The 12,661-nt window shown below is 57.7% G+C and overlaps 1 protein-coding gene across 1 annotated transcript; it reads right to left on the reverse strand.

Moving 5' to 3' along the window:
• Window positions 1-4,681: 4,681 nt before the first annotated feature.
• LOC141566988 (interferon-induced transmembrane protein 1-like) lies at window positions 4,682-6,092 on the reverse strand. The gene is given in 3 exon segments (XM_074337038.2): window positions 4,682-4,844; window positions 4,847-4,987; window positions 5,552-6,092. Coding segments are annotated over 3 exon segments (393 nt in total). The 5' UTR covers window positions 5,738-6,092; the 3' UTR covers window positions 4,682-4,778.
• Between the last annotated feature and the right edge of the window lie 6,569 nt (window positions 6,093-12,661).

Here is a 12,661-nt window from a genome sequence, read left to right on the forward strand (position 1 = left end):
TTTCCAGGGCGTTTGGGAAATTGAGAATTGGCTGGGTACCAGGAGGGTGTAACTATTGTAGGGGTGTCAGGTTACACCAGAGTGCAGAGAAAGGGAGGCTGAGGGCCTGGTGGGGGTTGTCCTCTCTGTCACTCAAGTCAGGCCAGTGCCAGTTACCCCAGTTCCTCATTTAGGTTGTGATGGCCTTGGGGACATTTCTGCAGCCACTGAAGGGAAACAGAATTTATCACTACAAAATATGCATCTTTGACATAGGGATTATTTTAGGCTTATTGTTTTTTGAAAAACAGCAGATGTGAGAGAAGCTCTGAAATCAGGTCATTCCCATTTGTAAGAGACATTTGCATTGGTCAGGGGGCTCTCTGCTGTCCTGGGAAGAGAGGCTGGCCCCATCTTTAGAAACTCATCTGTGCGCAAGACAGTGCCTTACATCTTATAAGTAACTTACCGTTGTTTACTGTGCTTTTCCTGGTGACCTCTCTTAACTGGCCTCTGACCCCCCTCGCACGTTTTCTGTTTTTTTTAGATGATATTTCAGGTGGTGGCTTGGGTCATTCCCAGGTACTCAGTTTTCTGAGTGTCTTCTAAGTTGGCAGGAGGTACACAAGTTATTAAACTCTTGGTTTTCTAGTGTGAATCTGTTTTTAGTACAGGGTTGTCTCAGCCAAGTAAGTACCTGGAAGCGTTACTGACCCCAAGTCCGTCTGCCCAATTCTTGGAAAAGCCACAGCTGAAAGTGTCAGAGTTTGGGATCAGGCCAGGTTTATTGATCGAGAAGATGGGAGCCCTAAAAGTGCCTCAAATCCATCCTGCTCGCTGGACTAGATTAAGGATTTAAGGGGTTGGGGAAACAGGTGTGCAGAAGTGCTGATGGGGCCAGTTTTAACTGCAGAAATTTGCAGCTTCAACACTGGGTCTTCCTGGACAGTGGCCCCTCCATCTCTGAAAGGGCCCTGGTATTCACCTTCTGGGCTTGTCTGAGTCCTTTGGTTCCCTGAGGGGGGCGCAAACTTTGGTTCCAGGAGCAGCTGGAGGTCAAAGTTCTCTCCTCTGCTCACACCTGGGCTGCATGTCTTACAGTTTGGTCTCTTGTCCCTGAAAAGCAACTCAGTATCTTGTTGGAACCAGCTCAGGCCCATTTCGAGCTGGTTCTGTGGTTACAGACATGTCAGAGAAAATTATTTTTCTTACCCAACCACAATTCCCCCCCCCACCCCCCGCCCACGCCCAAGCCTGTGCAGATCTGGCTTTCCCATGCACGCCCCTAGCATTTCTCGCACAGACTCCACACTCCAGCCCAGGAAGAACACCAGCCCACACCACCTGTGTCGACCATAAACAAAAGTCCTAGAGATTCCATCATCAAAAATATTTCTTTGGGAATAGAAAAGATTGCAGTCTGGTACAAGCAGCAATGGTGAGTCAGGTGCAGGAGGAGAGAGCAGAAAGTGGGACCTTCTCTGCAGGGCTCAGGAAGCTGAGTGGAGGAGCTGTTAGGACCACAGAGCCCTGTCATCACTGTAAGTCCCCCAGGGCTTGGGGGACCCCACAGGGTGTGAAAGCTCCTCCACGCCACCCCCAACTCCTGTCTAGGTATAAGTCTCAGCTATAAATTTGGACAGTTCATCTTTTTTATCAAAATCTTTCTCCGAAAGCATCGCTGATCCACAGTCAGGTCTTCCGAATTCAGCCTTTCCGTCCCCAGTGTCAGGAAGGCCATCTTCCGGGTGTCATCTCTCCGTCAGAGGGAAGGCGCATGGATGGGGGACAGCTCGTGTCGGGGGTTAACAGGCAACAGGTGCAGAGCTTAAGAAGAATTCAAAACTGCATCAGAACAACATCACAACCTAGTCTGCACGGTGAATTGACGCCAGGTTTCAGACCTGTAGTTAATGGAACACAGACCATTATTATCTTTGATAGATCCAAGTCCCTGATGACAGACTCAACAACCAGGAAAGTCCCCCCTTTCACAGTAGCTTAGGGAATTCAAACAAGGGCACGTTGCTTCTGAGATGGGGAGAAAGACAAGTCAGAATTCATAGTAAGAAAAGGCTGTGCAGGCCTGATCCAGTCGCTTTGGAAAGTCGTCCCCTTTGGAGGCCCCCTGCTTCCATTTTAAGACAGCTGTGGTTTCTGGTCACCAGACCGTGTGCAGTTCCAGCCGGGGCTGGGTGGCTTCTCGAGGTGTGACACGTGTGTGCAAGAGACTGCTCCCAGAGTTCAGCCGCACAGGGCTGCTTGCACAGCTCCTGACGGGGGCCCTTTCAGTCAGGCTGGCGGGAGTCTGCGTGGAGGTGTCTTCCAGTAAACCAGGACCTCAGGTTGCAGAGTGTGGGGTTTGGGGTTTCCGTCTCCTGGGAGCACAACTGTCCCAGAGCATGGCCATCTTCGATAGAAGCAGTTAGGCCATTACAGTAACAAAGTGTGTTTTCTCCATCAACTGTGGATAGAAGGTGCACGGGACGTCCCATGATTATGTCCGGAGCTGACCGTCTCTGAGTCCAGAGGGGTGGGTCTGGGCAAGGCTTTGGGCCCAGGTACTTGGAGGCTGTCTACACATTTTACCAGCTGAGTCTTACTAATGCAGCTAGTGCATTGGACTAAACCTGAGGGTTGAGGGTGGTCAGCGCGTGAAAGTGTAAAACAGGCCAAACGGCACAGACTTGTCGAAGCATCTGACCATTAAAGGGGGTTCCCCACCCCAGTGCAGTTTGAGAGGGAGCCCCATTCGTCTCTAACAGGACTTCAGCCCAGAAGAGGCAGCGTCCTGTCCACAGGGAGGCTGCAGGCTGGTGAGAGAACACAGATGGTGACTGGGACGTATCTGTATCCCCGAGATGGGGACTGCCTGAGATCCACTCACCACCCTCCCGGGTCTCCCGGGCATTTAAACTGTCCAGGGCAGTGTGGACCGGTGCCCTGGGTGGGACGTGCTCCGGCGGGACAGCGAGGGTGAGGGCGGTGCTTCTCACGGCCTTGCTAATACCGCCCCACCACTGTGGATTCTCGAGTGCTGTCATTCTGTGAGCAGAGGCAGGTACAGGAGTCAGGGCAGGTACAGGAGTCAGGAGTGGGAACTAGATTCCACAGGACGGGGGCGTTATCTGGTCTGGTCTAGCTTTCTCCTTTATCAGACTAGCAATTGGATTTCCAAGCTTGTTTTTCCTTTTCTGGAGCCAGTTGTGGGCCTCTCTGGACAGTTTTCCTAAATTACCCACTGCGCAAATATCCGTTCAGATGTGGACAGAGGTTTCACTGCAGCTGGTTCCTAGCAGCACGGTGACCAGCTGACCTCCTGTAGCTTCCAGTCAGGTTTTAGAACGTCCTGGGACCATAATAGTAGCTGAAGCAGCAGGTAACAGTATGGCCCCCAACAGCTCCCAAACACACAGGCCACTTCTAATTTTGTTTCCACTGAAAGTAAAGGAGGCGCGTTCCACAGCGGTCAAAGTCGTGCGCCTGTCTGCAGGCAGACCCACTGTCAGCACAGACGTGGGCAGCCTTCCCAGGCTAAAATACAGCCCACGGGAGCACAAATCATCCACGTGGCCGGGCTGGGGGCCACAGGGGACAGTGCTGCCTCGGGGACGTCCCAAGGGGTTAGGGCAGCGCCCAGCACAGGGCTTGCCACTGTCATCATTAAACACAGACCTGCTGTCACCAGGAGGAACCGGCGTTGCCAGTGGAGTAGCCTACAGATCACCCCCAGGGGCGGGGAGGGCTTGGTCAGTGCTGAGCGGTCATAGGGGCTTCGTGGCATCGGGGGAGGCGAAGAGCTGGATAAACCTCATAAACCACACAAGTGTGCTGTGAGGAGTAGTTAACAAAGGACTTGGTAGGAAGTGTGGGGACTGGCTGCAAAATGAGAGTGAAATGAGAATTCATGAGGGCGTCTCCTGCACGGACCACAAGCATGGTTAGAGAGGATGCAGGAACAACGTCCTCTGTGGCCTTCACTAAAGGGCAGTGCAATAATGACTCTAAGGCGGCCATGCTTGGCTGGTGGGCAGGGTGGGTGAATGAGCGGGACTGAGAGAGCCATGTGATCTGAGTGGTTGGTGAGGGGGTGGAGCCTACCAGGGAGACAGGTGCCATGTGGGCGGAGAGGCTGACAGCAGGCGGATGGGACAGGTGGGCTGAATGAGTTGGTGGACCTAAGGGGTTTGGTGGCAAGGCTGCCAGGGCTGAGGAGGGCATTGGGTGGGCCAAGAGCAGGTGGGCGGGGCTGAGGTTGGTTGGGGGCCGGGGGAGTGCCCTAGAGGCAGGAGGTGTTACTGCTCATTAGAAGCCATCATCCAAACACCAGTTCTCTTCAGGATTCTCTTCCCCGAGCGCTGAGGGAGACGCGTGGGCAGAACTCCTGCCTGCGTCCAGCCGGGACCTGGTCCTGAGGCACGACCAGGGCAGACAGCAGGACAGACCTGCTCCTGGACTGGGGTGGTGTGTGGGGGGGTAGGGGGTTGGGGGGGTTGGGGGAAAATGGCCGGCCAGTGTGGGCCGCGCATCCCTGGCTCTTCCTGACCGCTGCCTGACCTCGGAATGTGGCAACCGCCCCTGGACATGCTCCACCCCACCCCCAGGGCAGCCAGCAGGTGGGACCGGTAAGGGCGGGCTCCGGCTCAGCCGCAGGCTGGGGATGCTCAGCAGGGCGCCCTCCCCAGGTAAAAACACGGCACCCTCACAGACAAATCCTTTATTGAATTCAGTTGTAGACACGTGTGTGTGTATAATGAACAGCTGTGAAAAGGGTGACAGCCTCAGGCTATGGACACCTGCTAGTGGCCTCCATAACTCTTTATGACATCTAATAGTTCTTCTAATATGGTCCGCGAACCTGTGCACTGGTAGCGGTAACGATGACCGTAATGATGACGGCGGTTGTGACAAGGAGGCCCAAGACCAAGGCCCAGATGTTGAGGCACTTGGCTGTGGACGCGTAGCTCTGGGCCCCAATCACGTCTCCCACCATCTTCCGGTCCCTAGACTGGGGGAGAAGAGGAGGTGAGGGGGCCTGGAGGGGTCCTGCCGAGAGCCAGGTGCTATCACTCACGTCCTCCCCTGGCTGATCCCTGCCCAGAGCAGCCTCCACGTGCCCCTCAGCCAGACTGGGGACCCTCGCCTCCCTGTTCCTGAGCCCGAGCAGGACAGTGCCCGGTGGAGCCCTCCCTCCTGGGGCCTTGACCTCCTTCCTCACGGACTCTCTGGCTCTCCGGGGCTCTCAGAGCTGGTCCTCAGTCTTCCCTGGCCCCTCTGCTGGCCTCTCACCCACCAGGGGTCAGGGCGTCCTGAGTCCCTTTGTTGTTTCTGAGAGAGCCCTGGAGCCACGTGGAGAGTCTGAGGGATGGAATTTCTGGTATTGGTCAGTAGGGAGTGCCTTGGAGTCCTGGGGACAAAGGGTGACCCTGGCCGTCCCCATGCACCCCATGCAGCCTCGTCATGACCTGGACACACACACACACAGGGACTCCCCTCCCCCAGGGCCATCTGGGCAGAGCCCGTCTGGGGGCTCACACACACTGTCTGGAGGTGCCCCCACGCACCCACCTACCTTCACGGAGTAGGCAAATGCCACAAAGCCCAGGCAGCAGGTGTTAAAGAAGAGGGTGTTGAACAGGGACCAGACGACGTGGTCGGGCACGACGGTCTCGCTGCTGACGTTAACCACGGTGGACATCACGGGCCCCGAGCCCTGGGGTGCCCCCAGCACGGCCACCTCGTGCTCCTCCCGGTGCATCTCTGGCGTTCGGTGTGCAGGTGTGTGGGTCCCAGAGGAGGAAGCTGGAAGTGTGGCTCCTGCAGCCACTGAGAGTGAGAGTCTGGGTGCTGGGATGGTGCTCAGGGTTCCTGCCTCTCCAGGATAGTTGTGATTTCTCAGAAGTTTCTGTTTCCTGTGATTTTGTAAGCAGGTGACTTGCTGGGTGTCAGGAGGGTGAAAGAAACCAATGAGTTTCGGGTTACACTAAGATGGAGGGTGGGGAGGGCTGTGGTCCAAGGGTGAGTTTTCTGTTCCTGTCCCTCGAGTAAGTTCTTGTCCCCTCCTCGAGGGCTGTGGTGGACACTGGGGGCTTTTCCAGCCAGCGGTCACCCCTCCCTTTCCCCCAGCCCTGGCCCAAGCCTGTGCAGGTCAGGCTGTCCCATGCAGGGCCCCTACCAGTTCTCACACAGACTCCACACTCCAGCCCCAGAGGGAGCCCCCACCCCAAGCCCCACCTCAGCCGACCAGGCCTCCTCTCCACAATCCCTTGTCCTTTTCTGGTCTCAAGTCCACGCTCCTGGTGGGATTGGGTGTCTCCTGGTGGCAGGTCAGGACTCAGCAGCCCAGAGAGCCTCCCATAGGACCCCCGGGCGCTCTCTGGAGGGTCCCCAGTGGACGAGGACACCGGGCACTCGATGATGTGCGGAGGCAGCTGTGTGTGAGAGGACCGAGTCCAGGGCCCTTGGCGGCCGCCTGGAGCTCAGGCCAGTACTTCTGTGCACGTCCCACTCGCCCTCCTTCCTCCGTCCTGTCCCCGAGGTGCGGGATTCGTCATTTCAGCTTTGAGCTCTGCTGCAGGGGGCACACATCTGGGCCTGACGCAGTGACCTTCAGCTGCCTGGAGGAGACTTTGGGGCGGTCCCCTTGGGGAGAGGGAGGAAGTATCCACGCTCTCGGTGAGCACAGGTCTGGATCGGCGGCCATCACGGCAGCTGGGCAAATGCCTCTGGCTGTCCTGAGCAGGTCCGGGGTGCACCTTGGCAGCCCCTGAACCCCGGCGATTCCAGGTGAGTCTCTGCCCTTCCTTCCAGCCGGGGACCCTGCAGGCACCTGTCAAGGTGGGACTTGCCTGGTTCTTGCGTGACGGTGGGGAACCGAGTCCCCGGTGACCTTACTGGGGGTGCAGCAAGAACAGGACATGGGTGTTCAGGAGGCTTGTGAGCGGCCCCACCCAGCCTGCCCTGACGGACGGACATGCCCCTCGTGGCGGCCGCCTGCTGGCCTTCAGCTTTCTGCCCACTGGTCGGTTGAGGCCTTGGCCTCCGTGTGCTCGCTCCACATGTCTGCCCGACTGAATTTTGGCGACTTCAGAAATGCCGTCAGTGATGAATCTGTCTCTGCCAGCACTTGCGTCTGTCTTGCCGATGTATTGGGAGTCTGCTGCTGGGCACTTTGAACCTTTCCTTATTGTGAAGTTTACCCGATAGACAGCAGAGCACGTGAAACTGTAAACTCCTGCCTCCAGTACGGCTGAAATGCAAACGCCTATGGACCCACCACCCAAATGAAAAACCTGTGCTTGACCCATGCCCGGAAGGCACCTGACCGCCTTCCAGGGCCGACCCACCTTCCCACCGAGGTCGCCAGTCTGGACTTTGGAGGTGAGCAGGCTCCTGCTGCAGCCCAGGGCTTCCCGTCACCGCGCCCTCCCCCCCCGCCCCCCAACAACGCACACTCCACACACAAACTCCACACACACACACACACACACACACACACACACACACACACACACACGGTCAGACCGAAGCTGAGTGAGTGCCGGTCACAGCTGAGGACAGGGTTTCCTTCCGCTGGTTTGGAGGGGCTGTAAATGGGACGAGCTGCGTGTGCCTTTGGGCCTGTACCAGTCTTCCCGATCACCCGCGAGCCTCACGCAGTTTGAACTCATGGACTCGGACATCTGGGTTGTGTCCCATCTGGATCGGCTCCTGCTCTACCGGGACAGTCAGTGGCCCTCTCAGTGCGGCGACCAGGAAGCCGTGAGCTCGCAGCGCCCCTCTTGCACACGAGTGTGCATTTCTGCGGGACGAGGACCGGGTCGGGACGTGTGTCCCACTCACGGCACAGGCCACATGGTCTTCCACGCCGCACCCCGCAGCCAGCCCTGAGGTCCCAGCCGCACAGCACAGGCTCCTGCACCCCCAGGGACAGCCAGGCCGGGAGTGGCATGGCACTGTCCCTGGGGTTCCACTGGTGAGTCCCTGAGACTTAGGTGGTGGCCGTCCGACATCCGTCGTCACTTGTCTCCCTAACAAACCACAGGAAACCTCAGTGGTGCACACCAACGCGCGTTGGTTTTTGCTCACGGGTCTGTGAGACCCGGGAGCTGGGGCTGCCTTGTCCAGCTGCGTGGCCTTGGCCGGTCTCACTCAGCTGTGGTCAGCTGCGGGGGTGGGGGGTGGGGGGTGGGGACAGCGCCACCCTCTCCCACGTACGGTTCCTCCTGGTCGGCTGGGCTTGCTCCGCAGCCGCGGAGGGTCCCCACGAACAGCAGGGGTGCGGGGGCTCCTGATGTCCAGCCTTGGAACGGGCCCGTCAGCCGGAGCAAGTGACGGGGACCGCGTGGGACACACGGGGGCCGCAGGGACCCCCCAGCCCCACCTCCAGGCCCGTGTCAGGGGCGGAGACTTGGGCCACTTCTGCCATCAACCCGCCGACGAAGGGGCACCCGTCCCCTGTGAGATGGCCCCTTGCCGGCTATGGAAGCACAGCAGGTATGTCCATGAACTCGGCACCCAGCACCCTCCTGACTGCAGGGACGGCTCCCTCTGCCTGCTGGTTAGTGTTTCACTGTTTCATCTGCAGCATGGACGGTCCCCTCTTTTGCTATCATCTTAGTGGTCAGCGCAAAAGGTACGTCGTCATTCCCCGTGGGTATTCAGTATCGGGGCCATCAGGGGCTTTCACCTGCCCGGGACGAAGGACCACGGCGGGGAGGGACCCCTCAGCGCCACGGACACCCTCCCGGCCGCGCCCTTGCCGCGTGGGCTCTGTTCCTGGGTCCTCACATGGAGACGGTGCCGTCCTTGTCTGGTGCAGCGGGCGGGGCTCATTGAGGGCCTGTCACCGACTTCCACGTCCTCGTCCCTCCACCGGGCTTCCCTCTGGGGGAACAGCTCCGTCCCATGTCCCAATGCTTGGCGGTTGCTGAGCCCTCGCACTTTTTTTCCCCTGACACACCTTTCTCTCGCCTTCCTTCTGGAAGAACCTGTCACTGGTACGGCCTGTTGGGGGGGCGGGCAGGGGAGACTGTCCCGCCTTCCCACTGTCTCTGCTTCTGCTGTGACTGTGAGGCAGCCACCAAAGTAGGTGTCACTCCTCACTGGGAAACCCGGGCGTGGACAGGCGGTGGGTGACTTTGTATCTCTGCTTGTCCACAGTTGCGCTGTGAGGTGCGGCTGCCTTATTTATCCCGGGAGAGACGGCTCGGGTTCTTATAGCTGTGGGTGAACGTCTGCCTGCGGTTGGGAGAATTCTCATCGGGTACATTTCAAGTACTGGTTTTCCGCCTTGTCCATCCCTGTCCCTCCGAACCCTCTGCTGACCCGTGTGCAGGTTCCCCCGTGCCCTCAGTGTCTCCCACTCCTGTCTGTGTTTCCGCCCAGTCGGGACAGCTGTCGTCTTCTCAAGTGAGGTCCTTGTACCCACAGCAGCCACCTCACCTGGGAGCAGCTCCGGAACGTGACCCTGGGGCCTCACGGGCTGTGTCCCAGGCCAGAAACCCACCCTCGAGCTCTTCGTTTTGGTCATTCTCTCCTGCAGTTCCGGAATTCCTGCAGATCCTTCCCAGATCTGCAATGTCACGTTTTAGGCCGAGCCGTGAGAGCCGCGAGCGTGTGGCTCACCATTTATCTCCGAGAGCTTCGCCCGCACGGCTGGGTCACGGTCTGGAACGCCAGTGCCCGGCGATCCGATCCCTTGCTGGTTTCCTGCCCAGCCTCAGTCGTGTGTCCTTGTCCCCGAGATGTCCTGTGCCAGGCCCGGGGGGCAGCGCCCAGAGGGGATCCTGGTGACTCTGGCTCGCAGCGAGGACCACCACCTCCAGGGTCACACGCTGGGTCCCCCCCCCTATTTCTGGATCTTTCCTTAAATTGTACCTCTTGTCGGCTGTCATCCTGTAAATGTGCATGTATGGTAATCATTGTTCTTTGTACATATTTCTGTCGTGTTTGTCAGACTTAGTATTTGCTCTCCCTTTTGTTTCCTTTTTGTTGACTTTCATGGGATGGGTCTTCTTTGGATAACTTTTAGGAAACGTTATCTTCCTGTCTTCCTTCCATTCCTCTTTCCTTCCTTCCTTCCTTCCTTCCTTCCTTCCTTTCCTCCTTCCTCCCTTCCTTTATTCCTTTCTTCCTCCCTCCCTTTCTTCCTTCCTTCCTTCTTTTCCTTCCTTCCTTTCTCCCTCCCACTTGCCCGCCCTCCCTCCCACCTTCCTTCCTTTCCTCCCTCCTTCCATCCTTCCCTCTCTTCCTTCCTTCCTTCCTTCCTTCCTTCCTTCCTTCCTTCCTTCCTTCCTCCAACTTGGACTTAGCACCGATGGAGAAGCCAGAGGGCTGGAGATGGTGGACACAGAGCCAACACCGGGTGGTCACACTCCAGACCTACGCCTGCGTGTCCCTCTGTCATCTCCTGCCCGGGACACCGGGGCCGACTCCATGGCTCTGTGGCTTCCTTCTCACGTCCTCTTGTCCCCAGTCCTCACACCGGCCTTACCAGATGGCTGCTTGGGGTTTGTGTGGCAACACCACCTTTCCCCGGGGGCCCCTGGCTCCTCTCTTCCTGGGTGTGGTGGGGTTCAGCTCCTAAGACAGACATTGGTCCCCTCGTTTCCTGGGGGGCTCCTAGCTCTTCCTGGGTTTGTATTCCATCTTTTCCTTCTTCCTCCAAGAGCGTTTCAGTGCAGGGGTTTGGGGAGGGGGGGGCACACTCTGAGGCTCCCTGGACATAGATGTCTTCTTATGCTCTTACGTTTGAATGACAGTTTGACTGCACAATGAACTCTTTTTCTCTCAGTTCTTTAGAATGTCACCTGTGACCTCCGGTGCTTTGCTGAGAAACTTAGTGTCACCGTGGCTGTCGCTCCAAAAGTGTTTACAGTGTCCCTGGGTGTCCACGGGAGATTGGTTCCAGGGCCCCCATGGATAACGAGACAACCCCATGCTCAAGTCTGCCGTAGAAAACGGTGTGTTGCATGTAGCACACCGGCTGCTGCAGTGTGGCCGCACGGCGCTCACGGCCATGGGTACAGAGAGCGCTCCACTTGCGGCAAGCGTGAGATTTGCTTTCTGGCACTTTCTCCCACTGCTTTTGAATGATTGTGGTGTGAGGTTGGTTGAATACGCGTGTGGGACCCCCGTGGACGCGCAGGCCCTCTGTATGTATTTGGTTAGGTGTGACCAGTGTCCCACCCGACTGCACCCTGGGCGCCCCCAGCGAGGTGTGACCCTGCGCCTCCCGGCAGCTTCGCCAACACAGCGTGTTGTCACTTGCCGTCAATTTTTGCTCGTTTGAGAGGTGCGAAGTGAGACCTCTGTCGCATCTTAGATTGCATTTCTCAAAAGATGAGTGAAGTTAAGTCTTCTTTCATATGCTGGAGGGTCGTTTCCTTTCTGTCTAATGTCAGTTGTCTGTGTGCGTCTTTTCTCCGATTTTACTATCCAGCTTTCAAGATTTCCTGGCACGTTAGGGATTCCAGCCTGCTGTCCGTGGTTTGTGTTCCGAGTATTTTCTCCCGAGCCTCAGCCCTTTTCACTTAGTTCACGGTGGTTTTTGTCCTGCACACGAACAACTGTTTATGGAGTCAAACGAATTCATCTCGTGTGTTGTAGTGCCTGGACTTGAACTCCGGTTAGAAAGCCTTTCCTTGCACTTGGTTTCTCCCATTTCCGCGCTCGGATCCCAGCCTGTTTATCTGCAAGTCCATCTTTGCCCGCCTTTGGGTTCAGCTGGGACCGACCCCACTCCTGTGCCGAGTCTCCGCCCGGCCAGCAGCACTGGATTGAATTAGGACAGGCCCGGGGTCCGAGTGTGTTCCGGCTCCTGCTCAGTGCCTGCCTCTTCAATGATGTTTAAGCCCACTTTTTAGTGTCCTAGGTCCACGTGGCGAGATGAGCCAGGGCTATGTCTGTGAACTGGTTGTTTCTCTTTAACGTCCGTGTGGGCACGGAGTCCCAGAGAGCAGTTTCCAGGCTCTCGACCTCACGTGGAAAGGTGCTGGCTCGGGTAGTAGGTGGTCATCAGCTGTGATCAGATGGCCATCAGCTGTAACCGGTTAGCCATTGGCCACTGGTATAACTGCCGTGGCTACGCTAGCAAGCGTGGATTGTGGCTGGCAAGTGCAGTTAGCAAGCGGATTGTGGATCGCGGATAGGGTTGACCCTATCTCCTGTGTCTTGCCCGGCCGCCAGTGAGACTGAGGTGCAGGAAGACCCCTCGTTGGGGTACTGGCGGATGTTTGCTTCTGTGTCTCGACCAGCCGCCTCCGAGACTATAGTGGTATGACGCCCCTATCTATGGCTCCGTGGGTGTTCCTTTTTGGCCTCACCATGTCCTGCGTTCTGGTGTGGGGAGCGGGAGCTGAGACCCTGCATTACAGTCCGCATCCACTTCTGGTCCCGGGGAGCCACTCCCATTTCCTGGGGTCTGCTGAGAAGATGAGCGGGAGAGACTGTCCCAAGGTACTGGGGGTCTGGGGACACTTCCTCCAGCCAAATTCAGTGAGGTCCGCGGGGCAGGCCTCCTGCTCACCAGAGCCAGACAGCCCGGGGCCCAGGCCTAGGGGCCTCCTGGGCACCCACCCCTGGTCAGTGGAGTTTGGGGGGCGGGGAGCAAGAGCCTGTGCTGTTTCCTCCTCGGTTTCCCCCTGGGCGGCCCCCCAGCCTCTGCTCCCTGGATCCCAGA

Source organism: Rhinolophus sinicus, chromosome 14 (genome assembly GCF_057876585.1).
Source record: "Rhinolophus sinicus isolate RSI-liver-muscle chromosome 14, RSI-T2T, whole genome shotgun sequence".
NCBI classification, from domain to species: domain Eukaryota; kingdom Metazoa; phylum Chordata; class Mammalia; order Chiroptera; family Rhinolophidae; genus Rhinolophus; species Rhinolophus sinicus.